Source organism: Podarcis vaucheri (genome assembly GCF_965113315.1).
Source record: "Podarcis vaucheri genome assembly, chromosome: 14".
In the NCBI taxonomy this organism is placed as follows: domain Eukaryota; kingdom Metazoa; phylum Chordata; class Lepidosauria; order Squamata; family Lacertidae; genus Podarcis; species Podarcis vaucheri.
In genome coordinates this window covers 7380719-7404961 of record NC_138752.1, presented here as the reverse complement: position 1 = coordinate 7404961, position 24243 = coordinate 7380719, and the positions used below count along the sequence as shown (strand labels likewise).

General features: G+C 49.1%; 1 protein-coding gene across 1 annotated transcript in view; it reads left to right on the top strand.

Annotated features, from left to right (window-relative positions):
• The window catches only part of UNC13C (unc-13 homolog C), a 135243-nt gene extending 112596 nt beyond the window's left edge, over nt 1-22647 (top strand). Inside the window, exons 25-33 of the mRNA XM_082198931.1 lie at nt 3084-3172; nt 5267-5416; nt 6024-6147; nt 7820-7876; nt 8366-8446; nt 16578-16725; nt 19332-19424; nt 20597-20756; nt 20849-22647. Of these exons, the coding sequence (XP_082055057.1) occupies nt 3084-3172; nt 5267-5416; nt 6024-6147; nt 7820-7876; nt 8366-8446; nt 16578-16725; nt 19332-19424; nt 20597-20756; nt 20849-21134 (1188 nt within the window). The 3' untranslated portion in view covers nt 21135-22647. The remainder of the gene's footprint in view (nt 1-3083; nt 3173-5266; nt 5417-6023; nt 6148-7819; nt 7877-8365; nt 8447-16577; nt 16726-19331; nt 19425-20596; nt 20757-20848) is intronic.
• Nucleotides 22648-24243: the final 1596 nt, after the last annotated feature.

Sequence of the window (24243 nt, the reverse complement as noted above, 5' to 3'; positions counted from 1 at the left end):
AAGTCACCAGAAAGATTGGAGTCCAGATCTTTCAGTGGACAAACAGATGGCTTCTTTTTTAGAATGCAAAGGCCATGAAGACTTGCTGGAGGGGGGGAACGACTGTTTGCTTTAAAAACAAACAAACAAACAAACAAACAGGCAATGCGGCTGTAAACCAAAGCACTGGGGTTTAAGCTGATTTAATTCATTTGAAAGCAACTGGATAAATGAACAGACTTGGACGTCACGCCTGGGTGGGAGCGGAAGAAGAGGGCATCAGACAGCTTCACTGCAGGGGCTGTTTGGGATATCACAAATTAAAGTCCCAGTTGAGAAAGGAAGGAGGGAAGGAAGGATGTGGCCAAGAGGCACATTTTTCTAATGCTGGGAGGGAGGAGGGCAAGGCACGCTTGTCCACATGCACACACTGGACCTCCTGAGTGAATTGAAAACTTCCAAGCCACCAACAGTGGCCACAATGAAGCACACATTCACCTGCTTTTAGAGAATCCACATTTTGCTCTACGCTAATTTGCAGCCTACGTTTCTACATCAAGCTCTTGCTTAGCTTCGCCTCCTCTCTTCCTCCTTATGCCAAGGAGTGTGGTGGAGTCTCCTTCTTTGGAGGTCTTTAAGCAGAGGCTTGACAACCATATGTCAGGAGTGCTCTGATGGTGTTTCCTGCCTGGCAGGGGGTTGGACTCGATGGCCCTTGTGGTCTCTTCCAACTCTATGATTCGAAGAAGAAGAAGAAGAAGAAGAAGAAGAAGAAGAAGAAGAAGAAGAAGAAGAAGAAGAAGAAGAGTGCTCATGTTTTCCCCATGTTACCCCTCAGCAACTGAGGCTGGAGAAAGCCTCCTTCCATCTCAGCAGAAGCTCCCAAGGGCTGCCCCATTCAGTTCCATGGGGGAAAGCTGAGCGGAGCTTTCTTCTTCTGTGAAAGGAAAGGGCCAGGCTCAGTGTGTGGGAGCTCTGTTTTGTTCTGTTTCCTTACTAAAGGGCATGCAGACTGGGCAAGCAGCAGACCCAGCACCCGCCCAAGGATCCGTGGCAGAGGCACAATGCAAATGCCTCTGCCTCCTCCCCCCACCCCAGGCCAGCCCTCCATGAAATCAACAGCCGGCCTCTTCTCCGAGCATGCGCAAAATGGAAGCTCCCCTTCCTTGCTTGTCTTCCGTGAGGCTTAAGCAAGTGCTAGAAGGGGGCCTCTGTGGCTTCCACGGCGCGGCCCGTGGATCTGCACTCAACTGCTTTAGTTTGCTGTTTTCTGTGTTTGAATTACCTGCCTGTCCTTGGGTGACGTAGGCTATATGGGCATTTTCAGAAAAGCAATTAATGGTGCATCACGATTAGCAATGCCTGTGGATGATCAGGTCTCAGTGCAGAGAGTTGATTACCCAGCAAGAGTAGCATGTGCTCCAAAGTCTGCGTATGGGATGCGTCTGAAGCTTTTCTCCTGCGCCCAGTCAGTCCACTGGCTGGTCCGTCGCACCGGCTGCCGCCTGCGCTGCTGACCAGCAATGGCTCCCCAGGGGGAACCTCCCTCTCCCACCTGCAGGCTTCCAAGTCCGGCTGAAGGGCCTCCCCAGGTCACCATCCCTGCCTTGGAAGCCAGTTCCACCAAATGCTCTCCGAGGCCTCCCTGCTGCTAATGGAGAGACTTCCCTGTGCCCCACCTGCCATGTCAGCTTCTGAAGGGCTTTCCCCGGGAGCAATGGTCTTCTGTAGGCCACACAACCCCATGCCCATGTGTTAGGCAAGCCCCACCAGTATTGTCGGGCTCCCTGGGATCATGCAAGGTGACCATGCAGATGCTCTCCATGAAGATGGACAGCCAAGCCTAGTGTGGTGTGGGGGCCATTGGGGCTGGCGTCCAGAGAAGCTGCAGTAGTGTGACCCCCCTTCGTAGCACTGGTCCCCTTTCCCATGTATCCCATCTCCAAAGGGGGCTTTGGAGACAGGGAGTTGGAACTCCCATCATAGCGATGTTTTTAGCAAAATGGGATCTGAGTGCTGCTTTAGTGAAGTGGGAGTCTGTGAACCCCAAGAGCTAAAAGGGCTGGGCCCCTCCCTTGCCTAAAAGGGGCTCTGGGGGTAGGTGGGATTTGCACTGCCAGTGGGGCAACGAAAATGCCTGTGCATGGACCCCTTTCTCCCTCTCCCATTCCACGACGCAAAGCCCGTCTACCACCATTCTCCCTGGCCACGGGGCTGGCGTGGTTGTCTTCCATCAGCGGTTGCATCCCAGATGGCGTGCCAAGGCTGTGCCCCTTGGGCCTCCTCCAGAAGCAGCCTGTGCTGGCAGTCCAGGTTCTTGTTGGTCTGCCCTGATGCCCTCAAAGGGCTAACAGTGAACAGCTCCCCCTCCTGTGAAGCCTCCTTTCCCCCTCCAGAAACAGCATGCTCCACACAAAAATAATAATAACCACACCCGTAGAGTCTGCCACGCTCTTCTCCTCATTGCTGGATGCTCTGCTTCTCTCTACACTAATGCAAAACAGCGTGGAATCCCCTCCCAATCTAAAAAAAGGCCTCTAAGCAAGTTCAGTCCCAGGGCAGGGCAGGTGCCTGCCCTAGAAGGCTGTGTAATAAAGCAGCCATGCTTTAGTGGGAGGGGAAAGGCAGCCAGCCAGGCAGGGCGTGGCATGGGGAGGCCATCTTTGCCTCTGGTGACACCTTTGTGTTTGGCTTGACGGGCACCTCCATGGATCCCCCTCAGCCAATGAGCGCAGCTCCTCCTGCCCCTCTTCGTCCTTTGTGCTTCTTCTGCCAGGCGTTTCCAGAGGCAGCCTGAGCAGGTGGCTGAGGAAGGGGAAGCACACGGCAGCTCACCCCCCCCCCCGGAGGCAGGCCATGCCCCCTCCAGTCCAATGAGGTGGGTATAGACAGACTTTAAGAGTGGGCCATGCCCTATGTCAATTCAAGTCCTGTTTGGGGTCTCACCTTCCATCCCCACACAGCCTCGAAGGGTTTCCACGCTTGTTTTCCATTAATGCCATCTAAGCGATGGATGCCTTCTCCTCCTCCCACTAATTCCGATGCAGAGAAGAAGTGGGTGAAGCCAAGCAGGGGGAACTAACCTCACCGTTGCCTTTTTCCAGCTGGACCCAGAGGCCAGCGAGGCCTTGAAAGAGCTGCAGGCCAAGCTCAGTGGAGTCCTGGATGAGCTCAGCGTGACCTACGGCGCCAGGTAATGGGCCTGCTTCGTTGCCGCTCCCAGACACACACTTGTGGGGCTGCATTGCATACCCTACAGCATTGGGGGGAGCCACGTTTCAGTCCCTGCTTTGCCACCAGCTCTTGGGAAGTCCCTGTGCCCCTTAGAAAGCTGCCTTACCAGGGATTTTCCTAAAGGCAGGGGTCAAATGCATTAAAGGAAATAATATATGAGATGTTCTAGGGTGCAAAGGGCTTTTTTTGTCATGTGGTTGGCCTGGGAAGGGGAAGAGGGAGTGGAATGGCACATGGCCAGGTTTTCCAAAAGGGCTTTCAGAATGGGGTGGGAGGTTGGGTGTGGATCTGCTGTGGAACCTCAACCCTCCACGGCCGGCCCACCCATGAGGCAAGGTGTGGCAACCACTTCAGGTGGCAGGATCCTCCAGGGTAGCAGATCCTGATGTAGATCTTTATCTCTCCCCCCCCCCCGCGCGCCCCCATTCCAGATGTAGATCTTCACTTGCCCCTTCTGGGTGGGTGGGGTGTCAATTTTTGTTTAACTCAAGTGCCAAAATATCCCCCACCCAGGATCACACCTGGTCTCAAGTGCCCTCTCTGCATCAGACAGTGCCCCACCCTTGGGTCGGCCTCTGCCCTTCACCCCACAGCCAGAGATCCAGAGTGCCAGAGACTTCTACTAGGAGAAGGGGGAATGGCCCTTGTTGGGGGGTGGGAATGATACATCCAAAATACCACGCAAAGGGTTAATGTTTTAGCATAGAATGTTGTGATCAGGGGTGCCAACGTGGGCCCCAGATTATGGGTGCCCAATGGCGCCCAATGGTTTCTACTGGAAGTCACGTCAGAGACTTTGCAGGGCCTCAGACACTGCCTCAGAGGTCATGGTATGGGCACCCCCTACATTTGGTGCCAGTCCTTGCGATGTCATATAGTGACACAGTTTTTATCAGTTCAGTCATCAACTGCTGTGTGGATTTTAACTTGTTAGAGCAGCAAGTGTGTTGTGCTTTGCTGCTGCCTCAGTCTGTAAATATTAATCAGCCTCAGATACAAATTCATGTATGTTTCAGTAACAGAAGTAGTGTCATACCTCATGTTATGTTTGTTTCAGGCTGCGCGTTTTCAGTTTGCATCCCGTGGTGACCCGGAAGTACCGGAAAGGGTTACTTCCGGGTTTCACCACTCGCGCATGCGCAGACGCGCAAAATGACATCACGCGCATGCGCAGAAGTGGCAAATCGCCACCTGCACGTGCACAGACACGCAGACGCGGGTTGTGTTCCTTTCAGGTTGCGAACAGGGCTCCAGAACGGATCCCGTTCACAACCAGAGGTAACACTGTATTGCCTACCTCGCTTGTACATTCACTATGACAAGAGCCGGTACAGCAAATAAAAGTCATATGTTGTTTTTAAACTTTAATGTGTTGTGTAGATTTGCCAGTGGGGGGGGAGAGAACTATTTAAGAGGGTCAAATGACCCAGGGCAACGTCCACACAACTCTTTAAAGTATAATTACCACACAAGGAAGGGAGCTGTGGTCTACCGGAGGGAAGGCAGCAACATAGAGAACCTCTGGGGAAGGGTCTGCTTTGCCGTGTTTGGCCAGTTCTGGCACCTCCATCCCCATGTCAGGAGTTCAGCCTACACTTGAGTAGGACCCTGGCAGAGACACATGCCCGACTAACATCTTCCCTCCCTCCTGGTCGATCGTTCGGGAGCTTCAAAAGCTTTCTTCAGCCCAAACATTACAGCGACCGATGCCAACCGACATCGGCACACTTAGGGATCCGCAGAGTTTGCGCACCTTGCGTGACAGCCCTCAGCAACTCAGCATTTTGGCTAATCAACTTTATTTACATATAAACACACACGGAGCACTGCAACATGGCTCCCTCTCTCTCTAGCATCAGACAGCAAAGAGACAAAAGAACAAAGGACGATAGTCCTACTTCACGGAACACAGTAACACGAACATCCTGTCTCCGTCACTTCCCACTCTGTGAAGTCAAAACATACACCATCATGTGATAGACAAAAACTCCATGACTGCAATCACGGAGCAGGAATTCTAACACCCCATCCCCTCCTTTCTGGTCCCTTCCAGCTTCCAGCCTGTCATTGAGGAGTGTGTGCGGCAGATGAGCTTGGAGCTGAACCAGATGAAAGGAGACGGGACTGCGGCTGCCAACAAGAACAACAACACTGTGGATGCAGAGATTGTGCTGCGGCCCCTGATGGACTTCCTGGACAAAACGTAAGCAGGGCAGGTGCTGTCGGCTTTACTGCTGTGTCCAGACAGATGGTCTGGTCTGTGGCAAACAGCATTGGGCTCTGCAATGCACCAATACCCGGACCCTGGTGCCCTCTCTCAGCTCTCAAAGCAGCCCACATTCATTCATGTCTCAAGAACCTCCACAATGGTCCCACAAGGACCTATCCCCTATTCTCCCCCTAGAAGAGATCCATAGCCCGGACCTCATCCTCTTTTCAGCTCGGCTCCTTTGGGTGCTGCATTGTTCTGCGCCATGCTTTGTGTGCCAGGCGCCCCATTGTGCAGCCAGCAGCCAGGCCCATAATTGCAGCAGGCGCTGAACCCATGAAAACGGCCCCTCAATTCCCCCTGCCATCTGTTCCTGTTGCTTCGTGGTTTTGCTTCTTCATGCAATCACTACCTGCCAGCGGTGCTGTGATATACGTGGGCTTCTCCCTGGTGGGCGGGAAGGCTGGGGAAGCATTTAGAGTCTGGGATTTTATCAGCAGTGTGCATTTTTCTTTGTATTCTAGTTGCATGGTTACATAGTTTTTGCTTTGTAAACTGCCTATATAGATGAAGATTTTGAGAGCATTGGATTGTTTTGCAGCTTAAGCCTATCGGCAAAAATCTGCGAGAAGACCGTTCTGAAGCGTGTTTTGAAAGAGCTCTGGAAACTGGTCCTGAACCGGATAGAAAAACAGATTGTACTCCCACCACTGACAGACCAAACTGTGAGTCTCCCGTAAGCCTTGCAGAGAACCAGCACTTGGTGCGGGCTCCATTTTGTCATATAAACAAATACAGCTCTTTGGAAATGCACATTTTAAGCTACTTTGCTTGTCTGCTTGTTGGCGGGAAGATGCTCAAAATGAAAGTCGTAAGGGGGTAGGGAACCACCCTCTAATGGGGGCACTGAAATCCTACAAGCCCACATTCGTAAGCTGCTGTTATGCTGTTTGGAATTATAAGGGAGGAGTTCAGCATACAGCAATGGCAATCGTTTCATCAGCACAATGGCATATGAGCTTGCTAGACAGAACAATGCCCCTCCCCCTCCCGTCTTCCGCCTCCCCATGCTGTTCTGGGAGTTCTCCGGGCACACACCCCACAGCCAATTTGGGGGGATGTGTAAGGAGGGAAAAGCCTGTTGCACTAGTGGAAGTCCTTGCTTCTGCTGGCAGGACTCAATAGCTGAATCTGTCCCTAAGTCCCTGAAAAGAGGGCAGGATGGATGGATTTGGCCCTCTCAAGAGACACATGGACTTCCGTTTCCCTCAGACAAAGCTGGCATGAAAACGGCCTTCAGAGAGAGAGGGCCATTTGTGAATTAAGCAGCCAGCAGCAGCAAACCAAGAGAGCTCTTGGCTTTGGAAAAGACAGCATGTCAGTGTGGAGTCTGCTTAGTGGGATGGAGTTCAATGGCTACGGGGCCCTGTCAGGGTCACCCGCTGTGGAGGTCGCCCAAGTGTTCAGTTCAGGGGGACGGTCTGCGGCTTCCTCCACAGCATGCAGTTGGCAGTGAGGACTGCGAGTCGGGAGTCTGCCTGCCACTTTCCTTGTCCAATTAGTGAAGGTGGACTCCATCCTTTCACTGTTGACAGCTAATTGCTCCTTTGCCATGGCAACTACTTGACACACTTTAGAGGGCAACATGAGGGTGCTTGGAGGCCTCTGGTCCTTGAAACGGGGTCTCGACCCTCTCACTTTCATTTGCCTGGTAGCCATGACTCACGAGAAGGACTTCCTTCTGCTCCCTTGTGCAAAGGGCAACTTTGAGACTGAGGGAGGAGGTTCACTCACTGCTTGGTGCCCGCAGCTTCCTCTGGCTGCCCAAACCAGCCCACAGAGCCACAGGCAGCTGCAGCAGGGATGGCACTGAATCCAAAGTCCTTTTCCCCGCAGTGATGGTTCTTTTGATGGTTGTGCTGAAGACTTCTTCCTTCCCCTCCCCCGATGAATCTCAACACGCTCCTGAAAGCAGGCAACCCCCAGAGATCATCATCTTCCTCAGCTTGGCCACAGAAATCTTCCATTGCCTGGCTGGGCCTCCCCAGGTTGGGACCGCAGACTCTTGCAGACTCAGTTCCTCTTTGCTGCCCTTCCACTTCCAGCCCCTTGCTCCTCTGCCTTTGAAAAGTCTAGAGCGGAACACACCTTGGCAGCTCCACTTGCCCACTGGGAGCACTTGGTAGTCTAGGGCATCAACCTTGGCAAGGCCTCCCCTGCTCCTCACAGCCCCAGCCAGAGTGGCCCCCAGGCCACGTGCCCTGAGTGAGAGGATCCTCCTTGGCTGGCCCTCAGGGCAGCCCCACCATGGCAGTCTCACTTTCCCACCTCTTGCTGCTGCTGCTGCTGCTGCTGCTGCTGCTGCTGCTGCTTCTATATTATTTATTCTCTCCACAGGGCCCTCCGATGATCCTCAGCGCAGCCAAAGACTTTGGCCAGTTGTCTAAACTAAAGGTAAGGGAAGTCTATGCAGCTTGAAGGAAAAGAGACACAACACCCTCTCCATGGCTGAGGCTTGTTCACATCACCTCCTCGCAGGCACTGGAATATCCCTTTCCTGCCTTGGCAACTGTGCTGCTCTCAGGGCACAGTCATTCCCCACCCCACCCCCAGTAATAGGAGGACATTGTTGGCCCCTCCCCATGGAATGCAAAGGCTGGGGGCCAAGGATCCATCTATTCCAGCCAGACCTTATCACCTCTTCCTCCTCCTCCATGGAAGTGCCTAATCCCCTCTTCAAAGCCATCTTAGCAAACAGTCAGCTCTTCTCCGTGGCAGAGAAGCCCTAGCCAGAGACAAGGAACTTCCCTTTGTGTACCTCATTGACTCCACAATGAGCAGCTGCAAAAGTGTCAGCCACCTTGTTTTACACAGGCGGAAAGGTATTTGACCATCTTTGGAAAGAGCAAACAGCAGTTACTCCATCTTTGTATTTTTTTTCAGGACCACGTCATCCGAGAAGAAACCAAAAGCCTGACACTGAGGCAGTGCGCAATAATGGATGTGGTGCTGGCAACAATTAAGGTATGACTTAATCAGTTGGACACTGGCATAAGAAAAGGGACACAAGCATGTCCTGTGGAGTTGCTGGGCTGGAGTCTTCTTTCTGCACAAGGGACAGGTGACCTTAGGCACAACAAAGAAAGTGGTTGTAGTTCAAGGATGGAGAGCCTAACCCTTATCTCCAATCAGTTCAGCCCCACGAATGGCTGGGAGACACCTCTTGCCTAAGTAGCAAACCCAGAGAGCCAGTTTTTCTGTTAATTTTAGAAATTTCCACACCGAAACGGTAACATCTAGATTAACAACAAGAAATTTGTGAAAAATAAAAACAAATGCATATTTGAATTCCTTAAAGTGGCAGCTAGAGGAGTGTAAAATCAAGTAGGTCAGTTTAAAAGCACAGTAACTGCAGCAGGAGGTTGGAAACTGAAAGCAGGGGTGGCGAGGGGAGTCTTTGCTGTCCTCCAAACTCAGGCAAGAGGCTATCCACTCAAACCTCTTTCAGGAAATGCACTGCACGGCTCAGGTGCAGCCACAAAGCGAGTCACCCTCAAGTCCTGAAATAAGCTGTAAGCCAATGCAAGTAGGAACAAGTTAACTCTGCCGTCTGTCCTGAAAAGTGGGCACAAACCAGCTGGCGCTGCCAAGCACCTTTCACAGGCAGCCCCATGGAGTGGGCTTTGTGGCCATCTGATCTGAGTGTGAGTGACTGTGGCCAGATCTGCAGGACAGACTCGGATGGGGGGTAGGGGAGAGAAGTGTCCCACTAGTAAGTCCTGTTTCCTCCCTCTCTCCATCAGCTGCTCTGCCGCATTTCTCATCCTTTGGCTAATTAGCTGCCACTGCCACATAACTGGCTCTCGCTCAAAGATCATGATGAACTACTCTCTTCGCTGGGCCCCGTTTGGGAGTGGTGCCAACTTCCCTGCCAGGTGTCGAGGAGCTCAGCTGGATGCATTAATCTTCACCACCATGGCTCCAGCAGAATTAATCCAGAGTGGTCGTGGTGGGATCAGAGCGGCAAGGCCAGAATCATAGGAGGGGAGGATCTGATTTCCGCATTTTAAACAAGTGGATCTCCAGCTGACCTGAAACATTTTGGACCAGAATCTGGAGCCTTGCATGTTCATTGCAGTCTTGGGGGTGGCACTCCAGTTGCAGGAGGGAAGAGGTTTTTTTATTGGGGAAGCCAGGAAGCAAGTGTCCCTGGGGGTGAGGAGGGGTAATATTTTGCATCATTTCCTGTTTTAAAGGACTGCCTTGTTCTCAAAATCTGTGGCTACGGGGGAACCACCAGATATGCTACTAGAGGGAATCATCTTTTCCAAATCCCTGCCTAAATTAGATCTGTAGGGTCTGATGCCTCTAAAAGGGACAGCAAAGCCAACAGGTTAAAGATGTGCAAAAGTGCATACAAGGCTCCTCCCAGCTCTTTCCTGCAACAAACTGCTGAATTGGAGCAACTGGGGCCACATGAGTAACCAAGATGGTGCCCTCCAGCTGGAGTTGGAGTCCATCTCCTAGAAGCCCCAGCAGCCAGCATGGCCAGTGGTCAGGAAATGTGGGGGTTAGAGTCCAACAGCAACTGCTGGATGGTCCCAGGTTGGTTTGTGCTCCTGATTTGTGATGGAGAAACGAGTCCCCAGGTCGGCTGCTGCTGCTTCTTCTTCTTCTTCTTCTTCTTCTTCTTCTTCTTCTTCTTCTTCTTCTTCTTCTTCCCCTTTTCTCTCAAGGGGACAATTCAGACATGGGGCATGCACCATGCCAAGGGTATCAGGTCCCCAAATTCCCCCTTGAGCAGCTGCTCCTTTGACTTACCATTTGGCTGTAATATCACAATACAAAATACTGCACTATGGAACACAATGCCCTGCAAAGCCATGACTTGCAAAAAGACAGAATGGTGGATTGATTGCAGGCTACTTGGAAATTAACATTCCAATTACATTGTTTTATTTAAAATATTTATATCCCAGACTTCATCAAAAATCGATTCCATGGATATGAAGGCAGAGATGGGAATCAAACCCACATTTTAACAAAGTTGTCTTGAGGGAAATCCCCCTTTGATCTTCAGTAATATGTCAGCTTAGTTAAGAAAGGGATTGTCAATACATACTTCTCCCCATACATTATACATTGAGAGTTTCAGGATTTCTGTTTGGCAGCTAAGGCAGTTTTAGCTGCAGACAGTAAACAAGTGACCATTTCTAAAATCTCCTTAAAAAGCAACATGATTTAAGTAAGCCCAAAGTACTATTTTGAGTTTTAAAAGAATATCATACACTGCTATTTCTTTGATCTTTTCAAGAATCTGACTTCAAAAGAGCACAATAGAAGATCGTGATCAAAAAGTAGGAGCCATTTTTTAATTAGTTTACTGTGAAGCTGAGAATACAGCTATTATATTCGAAGACTAAAATTGACTCAAACGGGGGGGGGGGGGTAGCGGAGCCTTTTGGGCCCTGTGAGCTGAGTTTGACAGATGAGTGGGACAGCCCGCCTGTTGATCATATGATGTGGTTATGACATCACAAGATAGGCAGGTGGGTTGAACTACCGTTCAAGGGATGCGCCAGCCTTAGCTCCCTGCTTCCAGAAGTGGAAAGGGGAGCAACAGGGAGGCCTCAAAGAGAAGCGCTGGGAAGGAGAAGTGGCTTCCATTGAAGGGAAAGCTATTCCTCCTCCTTGAGCAAGGTGCGTTCCTCCTCCTGCCCATCAGCCAATGAATGAGCGTGCACCTTGCTCCAGCACTCCACATTGTTCCTTTGAAACCCCGCCCTTGCCTGCCGCACACATGATCTTTAACATAGAGATTTCCACCCCCAGCTCAGGATGCCTAAAATATTTGTTCCAATGTGGGATGAAAAGGGCCATTGCACTGTTCCACACTCGTACCTTGGAGCCCTGTTGGTTTGCCCACTTCTGCGGCAAAGAAACTTGTGCCCAGGGATTTATCTCAGTGCTCTTTCTGCCACTCAGCACCTTCAAGGCATAAATTTGACTGTTTTTTAGATTGTGATCACAGTAGGAGGAAGCAATGCATCTGAACACCAGTTGCTGGGCTCTTGCACTCGAATCCTACATGAGGGTTTCCCAAAAGCGTCTGCTTGGCCAGTGTGAGAGCACGATGGACTAGTTGAGTCACTGGCCTCATCCTGCAGGCTTTTCTACGTTCTTATCGCACCCCTGCTGTAAAGCTCTTGTTGTGGAAAAATACACCTTTAGGTGTGAACATGTTCAGATGCTATCAGCTCCCTCAAAACAATCAATCAAGGATGATGAATTTCAAAGCTCCCTCTGGCCACCCTTCCATTTCTGAGCCGCTCTTCTATCTAGAAAGATGTGTCTAATTGTACACTTTTAATTTATAATTGCTTGCTAATTAACTCTCCCTCCCAGCAATTTAAATCTTATTGGCCACCGTCCAGAAGCAATCAAGCAGCTGGGCGTGCCGTTGACATCGCTGCGACGGCAGCTGGCAGCGCTGAATATGCAAGGCACCATTTAAACTGAAAAGCAACTTGTGTCTTCAGCGGTGGTGAACACGGCAAAGAAATGTCCTGCTTGAGCATCCGTCCATCCATCCCCCATCCATGGAATACGCGACACCCAAGGCCTCACGCTAAACAACACAACACACAAGAGAAAAGGGAGGAAAGGGGGCATAGCTGTCAAGTGTCCCTTATTTGAAGGGACAGTCCCTTATTCCAGCGCCATGTCCCGCTGCTGTCCCTTATTGATGGATGTCCCTTAAATGTCCCTTAAATGATATCCCTTAAATTTCAAAGGAAGCAGCTCCTCTCCCTCCCTCCCTCCCTCCCTGCCGGCCAGGGAGGAGGGAGGCTCCAACTGTGTTGCTTGCCTGTGTTGCTCACCCAATAAGAAGTCTAAGAACGACTGGGGGGTGGAGCTTGCATGCCTTGTGTGTGGCTAGTTAAGGCAAGCTGAGGGGGTTTTTGAATGCTGGACGCCATTTTGGTGCACGTGCTGCTGCAAACTTTGCAGTGCAAAGCCAGGCCGGGGAGCCATCTTAAGTTGAGGCTGCATAGGCCTTGTGGTGCATGTGATTCAGATTCTATTCAGTTGAACCTCTGGTGACAAAGTTGGTTGGACAGTGTTCTCGAAGCTACCCAGCATGAGTTTGACCAGACTGCAGGAGGACAGGAAGACTGGAGTGCCTATAACAGGTGAGGCTGCAGGTCCCTTATTTTGGCTGCTGGTCCCTTATTTTCAAATCTGTAAATTGACAGCTATGAAGGGGGGGGCAATCTCAGCTGCCAGTACTTAATTGGTTGCTCTTACAATGACCAGCTGGCAGGGGAAGCACTCAAGGACAGGAGGCAAAGCTGATGGGAAGAGCTTTCTGCTCCTCATCTCTCCCACTGAGGTAGCCTGATGGAATGGCTAACAATTTTACACTGATGTTTCAGATTCTTTCAAGTGACACGGACATGAGTCCCAAACCCTCGGATGGCTTAATCAGGCTTTTGAAGACCGTCTCCCTTGAATGAAAACTTTGAGCTCTTGCCATGGGCAGCTGCCTCCATTCTTTTCGGATTTCTGCTTTCCCCTCATTTTCTCTGATGAATATAAACACACACACACAAACACACAAAACTTAGGGAGTCTGACTCTTAATATTTGGCTCCAGATTGTGTTCAGCAGTAACTAAAGTTGTTGCAGCATAGAGCAGGAACAGCCTCTGTGAGTCTCAGGGGTCCAATCCCAGCTCCTTATCCTGCCTCCCTAAATACATGAAACAGAAAAGCCAAGAGAAAATAAAAATTGGAAAGCAGTGAGGAGGAACACAGAGAAAAGGAACAATGCGCTAACCCTGGATTTTTACGGGAGACAGAGAGATGCAAAGTGATGGGAAATGTCACAAGGTTAAAAGCCAGTTTGCACGCTCCTCCTCAGGGCAAAGGGCTGGGCAGGGGAAGGCAGCAGGGGGGGAGGTGGGTGTTTTTGCCTTTTTGTTGTTCATTTCTGGCCCAAATGCAGGCAGGAAGCTATCCTTGAAGACCCTGAGTGAGTTTTGAGGGTTGATCTGCTCAAATAAAAGCATGGTGGGGGCATAACCATGCAGCATACAAGTTAGGCCTCAGTTTTAGGAGGGACTACTCTGCCTCTGTCATCTCCTGATGTCGCCACTGAGGGGTTTGAGACTCATGCTTGGCCCTCCCCCCGAGACAGCCTCCTTCCAGAGCGGTCCTGAAGTGCTGCAGAGGCCTCTGTCGGCTGCACATTGGTCCCCAAGATTGCCTCTGCATCCAGCACAAGCTAAGGTTGATGCCTTATGGGCATGCAGAATGCAGCAGCTAGACTGGTGACTGGGAGCGACCACCAAGACCACATAACACTGGTCTTGAAAGACCTACATTGGCTCCCGGTACATTTCTGAGCACAATTCAAAGTGTTGGTGCTGACCTTTAAAGCCCTAAACAGCCTCATCCCAGTATACCCGAAGGAGTGTCTCCACCCCCATCGTTCTGCCCGGACACAGAGATCCAGCGCCGAGGGCCTTCTGGTGGTTCCCTCACTGCGAGAAGTGAGGTTGCAGGGAACCAGGCAGGAGGGCCTTCTCAGTAGTGGCACCCACCCTGTGGAACGCTCTCCCCTCAGATGTCAAGGAAATAAACAACTATCTGACGTTTAGAAGACAACTGAAGGCAGCCCTGTTTTGGGAAACTTTTAATATCTGAAGGACTATTGTATTTTAATCTTTTGTTGGAAGCCGCCCAGAGTAGCTGGGGAAACCCAGCCAGATGGGCAAGGTATAAATAAATGATGATGATGATGATGATGATGATGATGATGCCTCTTCCCCCAGGGGACAAGTTATTCTACGGTGAGGACGGAGGAAGAGCACAAATCACTCCGTTACTTTGCCTGTTCCTTCATTTGCACCGGCGGCCAGGAAGTTAAGAGCTAAATTCATGGCTCAACTCCGAATGTTCCTTCTGCTTGTTGTGGCTTATAGCTAAACAAATAAAATGCTGACCTACCTACCACAAATCACTCTGGGAAAACTGGCTCTGGGAAATCACTCTGGGAAAACAAAAAGAAGCAAAGGAGCATCAGCGCACCATTTTCGAGCTGGAATGTGGGACAGTCATGTCCCCTGTGTAATAAAATTAGACCCAAATGAGAGGGGAGCTGAGTATTCAACATGACTCCCATCCCCCTCTGACCCCATGGGCTTCTTTGGCAGGAAGGGGGGATATCGGTTGAATAAATAATCCACACAAGGCAATAGGAGATGGTTTTTTAAAGTGGCGTTGCCTCCCCATTCTGTGAGAATTAAAGAACAGAATGGAGAGAAAAATTCTTGAAGAATGGAAATATTTTGTGGAATGTTTGAAAAAAAACGTTATGGTTATCTTAAAATGTATGCAGGATTTGAAGTATAGCTGCAGGTGAGAATTGCAGTTTAAATATTTTATAATTAACATACATAATGGGTAAAATATAAGTAATATAGCAGCTTTATAAGGTAAGAAAAGAACACGATGGAAGGAACGTCAACAGATAGGAGAGATTTATTCTGATGGTTGCTTAAAATAATTTGTAAAATTTGAAAAGTTAATAAGAAATGTTATAAGGTGGCATTGCCTCTACAATAATGGTTGGAGAGCCCCGCTAGATGAGTCCAACTTCCTCATTGCCCCATAGCGGTGGGTCCATCAGATGCTCTGAAGGGCAGCCCACAAGCAGAGCCCAAGAGCAGCCCCACTGCACCCCACAGCAGCAACTTGTACGCCAACATGACTTGCAGCCATCACGCTCCTCACTTTCAAAGCCAACATTTCCCAGGCAGCCTTGGGGAGAAATCCTCCTCCCCAATGGAAACACAACCCCAAAACTCGGAAGTTTTTGGTCCTGGCAGCTCAAAGTGCTGATCCAGGCATACAAAGCCCTACACAGCTTGAGTACATAAAGGGTGAGACGATAGATCCTTCAGGGATCCTTGGCTAACCAAGAAGCTCAGAGGCCAGGTGACCTCCTGGATCTGGTGTCCGCAGTGTCCCGGCCCTCCTCTACTCCCTCCTCTATTCTCTGTGCTTCTGTGGGGGTTTTTTTTGGGGGGGGGTTCAAAAAAAAGTATTGGTTTTCACACTTATCACTTAAAAAAGAAAAAAAGAAAAAAGAAAAACATTACAATACACAAAAAACAAAGAAAAACACATAAAAATGAATTTTAACTTCCAAATCCTAGTTTCATTACATTGATAACTGACTTCCTCGAATCCCTCTAACTGCATTTCACTATATCACCTATTTAGCAATTCTCCAAATTCATATTTCTAATAATATTAACTTCTTTCATTTACTAACTTCTCCTTTATTAATATTCTAATCCCTAATATTTATTAATAACATATTCATAATCTACCCCTAAGCCTAATTACTATTTCCAATAAATTTCTCTTTATCTTATATTACAATATTTAGCCAAATATTCTTTAAAATTCTTTAAATATTTTTCCAATCCTCTTGTGTCGCCTCTTCTTTCTGGTTGTGGATTCTTCCAGTCAGGTCAGCCAGCTCCAAAAATTCCATCATCTTCATCTGCCATTCTTCTATTGTTGGTATCTCTTGCAATTTCCAATTTTTGGCTAATAAAAGTCTTGTTGCTGTAGTGGCATACAAAAACAGTATGACATCTTTTTGGGGCAATTCCAATCCGATTATTACAAGTAGAAAGGCTTCTGGTTTTTTAATAAATGTATTTTTCAACATTTTTTTCAACTCATTATATATCTTTTCCCAGAAGTCTTTTACTTTAGGACACGTCCACCACATATGATAGAAAGTACCTTCTTTTTCTTTACATTTCCAACATAAATTATCATTTGTATGATACATCTTTGCTAATTTCACCTAGGTTAAGTACCATCTATACATCATTTTCATAATATTTTCTTTTAATACAGTACATGCAGTAAACTTAACCTCTTTCTTCCACAGCCTTTCCCAATCTTCCAACATTATATTGTGTCCAACATCTCTTGCCCAATCAATCATCACAGATTTAACTTGTTTGTCCTTTGTATGCCATTCTAACAACAAATTATACATTTTGGAGAGATTTTTAACATTAGTGTCTAACAATTCCGTTTCCAATTTGGATCTGTGCTTCTGTTTTTAGCAATACTTCCATGCCGGAGGAAATGGGCTGAAAAAGAATTACCTGGAGAAGAGTCCGGAGATGCAGTCCCTCAAGTACGCCCTCAACCTTTACACCCAGACGACAGACGTCCTGATCAAGAAGTTCATTGACACCCAGACCTCACAAAGTAAGTGAGCAGCAACTGACAAAGGCTTGGCCTAAATGGATACTCATGGCAGCAGCACAATGGCAGCCAAAGGAAGCGCAGAAAGAATAACTTTCTGGCCTGGGAAAATGGCATGTGGCCACTACTGGCCGCCTTCAAGGCCAGCTTTTGCTGAGAATGGCAATTCCTTCCTGGAAGGGAGAGAGTCTGTGTGGTTTCTTCAAGCACTCCCCTCAAGCCAAGTTCCCCCTCCCCTCAAGCCAGTTCCTTCAGAGATCACCATTTACTGTGACTTGAGATTACTGGATTTAGGGATGGATCAGGGGAGTTATCTAGGGGGGCTGAAGCATCCCCAAATTTTCAAGGATGGGCCCCCTCAATATTCTGTGTTCTTCCTGCTTCATACCAGGAGACATTCCCTTTTGCCTTCTCATTTGTTGGTTCTGTTATGCCAATTAAAAACCAACTGGACATGGGCACAGATAGCTAAACCTGTACCATGTCTTTTTTATTTTTAAAAAAGTGGTTTAAAAAACATAAATAAAAAAATAAAAAACCTGTTTGTTCTTTTTTTTAAACTGCCCAAGAAGTGCACAAAGTTACATAGGCAGTTTGAATTTTGCTTGTGTGGTTTTCTGGTTTTGTGCAAATCTGAGGAATCATATCTATATCTGTAGGCATGCTTCTGACTAGCTTTTACTAGTAAGAAAAGAAAGCAATTGTAAATTCTCAGTACACGCTTTTTCAAAAGGCTGTCCAAGAGATCTGATAAAGAAATTTTAAATATGGTTTCCTTTTGCAGTTTTCTGATTTTATGCAAATTGGAGGGATTAAAAAAAGTGTGTGTGTGTGTGTGTGTGTGTGTGTGTGTGGTGCCATTCAATTGTGCAATTCACTGCATGGTAAGTGACTTTTGCTTTGAAAGATGAAATGGGCTCATGAACTTGCTCTGCCAACCAAAGACACAAATCCCTTTCCTTCGCGTGTTGAAGGATGAGGGAAGCCATCAATACGGCTGCTGTAGACATGATAAGGAATTAAAAAGCCACAACAGATGTCAAATATGTGTCAGTTTAGCCACCAGAGTCTTTGGCCCTGAAATCCTTGCATTTCCCTCCCCACCCCCATGCACACACATGCAAATCTGACATTGGGGTCGTTCTCCACCCCACTCTGAGAAGGAGAATAAGCATCTGGTTTTATCAGCCGGAGCTTCTCTGTCTCACCCCAGGAATGGGCGCTGCAGCTGAAATGTTTCCCTGACATGTTGTTTTGCATCCAATTTTGAGCCCAGCCCCCCCCCCCAGCACACATTGTCTCCGTTAACAAATAGGGTCTGGACAGTGATGAATGAGTTTCGAACAGGCTCCCTTTCCACAGATGGAGCAATCAGCTGGAAGCATTTTACTTTTCTGCGTTAACTGAGAAGTGGGGAGGGTTGCCACCGATGGCGGGAGAGCAGCCGCCTTAGCTTCAGAACACTGGAGCTCAAATGCCAGCCCAGCCATGGGCAGGGGGTGCATCTGCCCCCCCAAATCCCCACAAGAGGTCATTGGCTCCATCAGCCTCACCTGTGGGAAACAGTGGACAGCCTCACTGGGTTGTTGTGAGGATAAAGGGGAAATCATTACACACCCCATACCTCCGGGACCCTGGGGGACATGCAATGGGGCACCTTGCCCTTCAAAGGATGTTAGGGCTGGGGCTGCTGCTGCTGCTGGGTCCTCCCACTCTCCAGTCAAGGTTGGGCAGGGAAAGGTGCCGTTGATCTCGCTCAGATGGTTTAGCCATTGCCCCATCACTGCAGTAGCCCTTCTCTCGTTGCATCCCCAGGGAGGCTTTGCTCATTTGCCTCTTTGGACATTTGGGCAGCTCAGATAGCTTGTGACCACCATTTGGTTGCAGAGGGTGGTCTGGGGCCCTTTTGGTTCCCTTTGGTGAGGCTCAGGCCGGAATCTGTGGGTGGCAAATAAACACACACCCTCAGCCCAGACCCTACACAACACACACATCCATGGGTTGCACTGACATTCAGGCAGGATTCCTCCTCTCGTCATCACACTCACACCTTCCTCCTTCCCACTGCAGGGGGTGCCAGCATACTGTTGTTGTAGAACTGGGCCCCACAGCCAGTGGGGTAAAAATCCTGTCTCTGGTTATTTCAGCCAATGGACTTGATTCCTGTGCACAGATCCCCAAACTGTGCATCAGAACAGAACAAAGAAGCGTTCCTTCTAGGTATAGTTTCAATAGACATCCCCATCGACAAGAAAAAAAGTGTTTTTGTATGCCACAGCTGCTGCCAGAATATTAATAGAGAAAAATTGGAAAGGGGAAAACATACCCTCGATAACTGAATGGCAAAATAAGCTTTGTGAATTTATTGAGCTGGCAAAAATGACAGCAGCCTTAAGATTACAATCAAATCAAACTTTAAGGGAAGAATGGCAATGTGTAGAAGAATGTATGAAACAAAGGAGCCATTCTGGGTGCCCACAAAAGATCCCACACCCGGAACAAAACAGAGCATCTGCCTCGCCAACGTGTGGGCAGGTTCTCCCATGCGCAGGGACTTCTTCCCTTGGCCCCTTTGGCACTTAATCAGAGCTTGTTTCCTTCTGCTGCAGGTCAGGTGAGCAACAACACAGTGGGGGAGATCCATCTCCAAGTGGACCTCACAACAAACCCGGGAACAGGAGAGCATAAAGTCACCGTCAAAGGTGGGTGTCAAAATATGCTGGCTTTGCATGAAGGTGACAGCATCCTCTCCAAGCCGGATGGCAGGCGATTCCTCCTTGCCAGGTTGTGCCTTTGGAGCTGCTCTGCCTTGGGGATCTGAAGTGATCCACTCAGAGGATGGCAAAGGCAGGCAGGCTCTGGAAAGCACTTGTCCTGAGCTAACCTCCATAGAGGTAACCTCCATACACATTGCCATTCTCCATAGGGAGCTGATGATAGGGGTCAGCAGGTTTCTCCCACAAGCAACACAAAGGCAAGGCTTTTTGGAGCCAAAGGTGTTTTCTCCTTCCCTCCAAAGGAGCCCAGACTGACCTCTTTAGGTTTCATAACCAAATTTTGCATGGTGGTTCCTGATATCAAGGAGCAGGTTTTTACCTATGTTTGGAATCAGTCCTCTTGAATCAAGAGCCTTTCAAAATTGCATGAGGTGTCCGGCACAAGACTGCTAGTAAAAGATAAAGCAACAATAAAGGTAAAGGTAAAGGGACCCCTGACCATTAGGTCCAGTCGTGGCCAACTCTGGGGTTGCGGCGCTCATCTCGCTTTATTGGCCGAGAGAGCCAGCATACAGCTTCCGAGTCATGTGGCCAGCATGACTAAGCCGCTTCTGGCAAACCAGAGCAGCGCACGGAAACACCGTTTACCTTCCCGCCAGAGTGGTACCTATTTATCTACTTGCACTTTGACGTGCTTTTGAACTGCTAGGTTGGCAGGAGCAGGGACCGAGCAATGGGAGCTCACCCCGTTGCAGGGATTCAAACCGCCGACCTTCTGATCGGCAAGTCCTAGGCTCTGTGGTTTAACCCACAGCGCCACCCGCGTCCCTAAAATAAAGCCGCCCAAACCTGAAAATAGCTACATATTTTTTTAAAAATATTAAAACACAGAGATGTCTTGTAATTGTCAGCTGTAAAACAGCAAAATATCAGCCTAGGTGAGCAAGAACATCTTCACCTGATATCTGAATGTAAGAAGCAAATGTGACTCCAAGGAGAGGGCCTTGTGGAGGGGAGGCCCTCACCGGGAAGACCCTGTCTCTTGACCATCCGCATGTGGAGCAATGGTCAAGGAAGAGCTGTATTTCCTCAAGTGTGTGTGTGTGTGTGTGTTAGAGCTCCACTTGACTCTCCATGTGTCTGGTTGATGTTTTCAGTTGTCGCCATTAATAACCTCAACTGGCAAACCAGTGCTATGTTCCGGCCCTTTGTGGAGGTTTGCATCTTGGGGCCCAGCCTCAGCGACAAGAAACGGAAGCACGGGACGAAGACAAAGAGCAACACCTGGTCTCCCAAATACAACGAGACGTTCCAGTTGTAAGTGACCCTTCTTGGCTCTCTCTGTGGCTGGTGGCAGCGGTGGCGGGGGCGGTGTTGTAAATCCCTGTGTGTGTCCCGTCTCTCTCTAGCCTCCTGAGCAGCGAAGAAAGGCCCGGGGCCTATGAGCTTCACCTCTCTGTGAAGGATTACTGCTTTGCCAGGGAGGACCGGGTCATCGGCATGGCTGTCATACAGCTGCGGAGCCTGGCAGAGAAGGGCAGCTGTGCCGCCTGGCACCCGCTGCTGAGGAACATCTGCATGGACGAGACCGGGCTGACGATCCTGCGGATCCTTTCCCAGAGGACCAATGATGATGTCGCAAAAGAATTTGTCCGGCTCAAATCGGAAACACGGTCCGTCGAAGAAACAGCCTGAAAGCTCCTCGCGAGTAAATGCAAAATGTCTGCGCCAAGACCCTTGACCCAGTGTTACCGACATCCGAATCATGCATGTGTGTGCAACTCTGTGGGAATGTTTAACTAACTCTGTTTCCGTGTTTGCCAGAACATAAAAGTACTATATTTGCCAGGTTATGTCCAAGAGCTGTCGACCTTTTCTACATGTTTGGGTCTTTGGGGGGAAATAAGTAATTGTTTCAATGAAGTGCCAAAACTGCAATGAAAAGCAAATGCTTAATGGCATCCTTTGAAACGTTGATTTTGTCTCATCCCAGTCTCTCCTCTCGTATGCATTTCCCCCGATAACATGTTAGACTTTTGGGTTGAGTCATCTGTTAGCTGTCTCTGTTCAACTACCATGTGGCCTCTCCAGCGTCATCTTAACCAAGTCCCCCCCCCCCCCACGTTTGGGCTAATTTCCAGCTTCCATTTTATGCAAACTCCGTTTTCAGCCTCACTTCCCAAGATCTTTTTCTATCATAACTTACAGATGCAGTTACTTCAAGAAAGGGTTTGTAATTTTATAATTGCTGATAACAAAAGAAATGATTTTTTGCATACAGACTTTAAAAAACAAAAAGTGGAAATGTTTTATGCTGACCTTTTTTTCCAACCTTTCATATTTATCACTGTGAAGAAATGCTGTCCAAGCAACATCCACGAGAAGCTTAACTCCGTTTGTTACTGATGTTTGATAACTTGAGATAACTTTGTTCTCTCAAACTGCCATGGTAACATCATCTTTGTAATGCAAGGGTAGTCCCATCACCCCAGTCTGGTGATTTGCCCCTGGCACAGGCGGGGGCCCCATGGGACCCCTGAAAATGCACGCTCCCCCTGGCTCACTTCCATGGGGTGGGGTGTTCCATGGGAGCAGGTGGGCCCTTGCCCCCTCCTTCTCCCTTGAAGTGGAAGGGAAGGACCCTCAGGGCTTGCTTCAGGAAGAGGAGAAGGTGGGAGAGGAGGCATGGAGGGGGCTCTCAAGTCAGTGAGGGTGTGTGGGGTGCTGGCAAGAGAGGCAGGCCCTTGTCTTCCTTGGCTCAGAGCGCCTGGGATGTGCTCCATTAGTGGTGGGTGAAGGGCTGCTTCCTAGTAGCCCACACAGGAGCCATTCCCCGTGGGTGGTGTTCGATGCAGCGTGTGTGTGTGTGTGTGCATGCGTGAGAGAGCTTTACAGAGTTTTGTTGTGTGAAATGCTGCCGGACTATACAGGGTTAACGAGATGGAAGATGCTGCTCAGTGGTTTCCATCTAGAGATCCTTCATGAGAAGCAATTTTGCTGTTAACATTTTTCACTCTGACCATTACAGATGTTCTTTTACATACTTAGCTGAAGTCGCAGTTAAGTGCTTTTCTTCTTATTTTTATTTTCATAGAAGTTCAAAGGTTTCTACTTATGCAACATGACTATGTCCTGCACTGAGGCAAAAATTCATGTGCTGTAAATATATTTCGTGAGAAATTGTACAATAAAGCAAGAAGAAACTGCTCTCCGCTTGCCTCCTTGCCTTGATTTTCGCCATCTGCAGAGACATTGTTCCATCAGGAAGGTGATTTGGATGAAAGTGTGTGTGTGTGTGAGAGAGAGAGAGAGAGAGAGAGAGAGAGAGAGAGACAGACAGACAGACAGACAGACAGACAGAGAGACAGACAGACAGACAGACAGACAGAAAGATTTCAGCTGCCTTCTATCACAGCAGGACTCAAAGGAAGGGCAGTCACTGGTGGACATGAGCAAGATTGACACAGAGCTTCGAATTTTGCCCTGGCATAGCTAGGCAACACACTACCCAGAACAACACACACATCCCAGTCTGAAGTATTCCTTTGGGCAGATCCAAGGATTATACCCAAGGCTGGATGGTACAGCCCAAAGCCAGTCTCAAGCCTTGCCCAAACTGGGAAAGCCTTTCTATAAAAAAGGATGCTTTGATGTCTGAGAGCCAGTGTGGTGTAGTGGTTAAGAGCGATAGACTCGTAATCTGGTGAACCGGGTTCGCTTCCCCGCTCCTCCACATGCAGCTGCTGGGTGACCTTGGGCTAGTCCAGGGGTCTGCAACCCGTGGCTCCGGAGCCGCATGTGGCTCTTTTACACCTTTGCCACGGCTCTGGGGTGGATACTAGCGAGGGGAGGAGGCGCATTGTGCACCCCGACACTCCCCACTGTGGCAGGCGCTGTACTGGCTGTGATGTCACGTGGGGGCGGTGCGTGCGTTAGTCACGCACCGTCCCGACGTCACCTTCCCGCCCGCTGTCAGATCGCGGCTCCGGAGATATATTTGCTTTAAATGTTGCAATGGTTTTGCGGCTCCCAGGTTTTTTTTCCTTCGAAAACGGGTCCAAGTGGCTCTTTTTGTCTTAAAGGTTGCAGACCCCTGGGCTAGTCACACTTCTCTGAAGTCTCTCAGCCCCACTCACCTCACAGAGTGTTTGTTGTGGGGGAGGAAGGGAAAGGAGATTGTGAGCCACTTTGAGACTCCTTCGGGTAGTGATAAAGCAGGATATCAAATCCAAACTCTTCTTCTTCTGAAAGCTCCAGGAAGCCCCTTCCTTTCTCCAGTGGAAAGGGAAGCGCCGGGGACACTCTCCTCCTCCATGCCACATACTCCAGGCTCGACTTTTCTGAGAATGAGGCAGGTGACTCAAAGGAAGTAGGTGGTTGATTCTACTCCAGAGGTGGCTGCTTCCCACCCAAGGGCAGAATTGGGAGTCGGCCAACTCTCTGAGGGCCACACGCACACCCAGCGATGGGCATGACCAGTGTGCAGACACACACAGCAAACACACAGCTTGCACAGAGAGGGCGGCACCTTTGGAGAACTTTAGCAACAGTGCTCAGAGGAGAAGAAGCCATTTTTTAGGGTAAGGAGAGGTGCCCAATTTTGTCAGAGGGCTGATGGGTGAGCCTCATGGGCTGGACCTGGCCTGTGAGCCCTGGATTTGCCCATGGAAAGACCACTCTCCCTAGATTACACCTTAGAAACAGAGAGCTGTGAAATAGCAGGAGGGTCCTGGAAGGTGGGAGTTACTAATCCACCTCCAGCCTTAGTCAGATAATAGAAAGTCCACTTCACATTGGAGTTTAC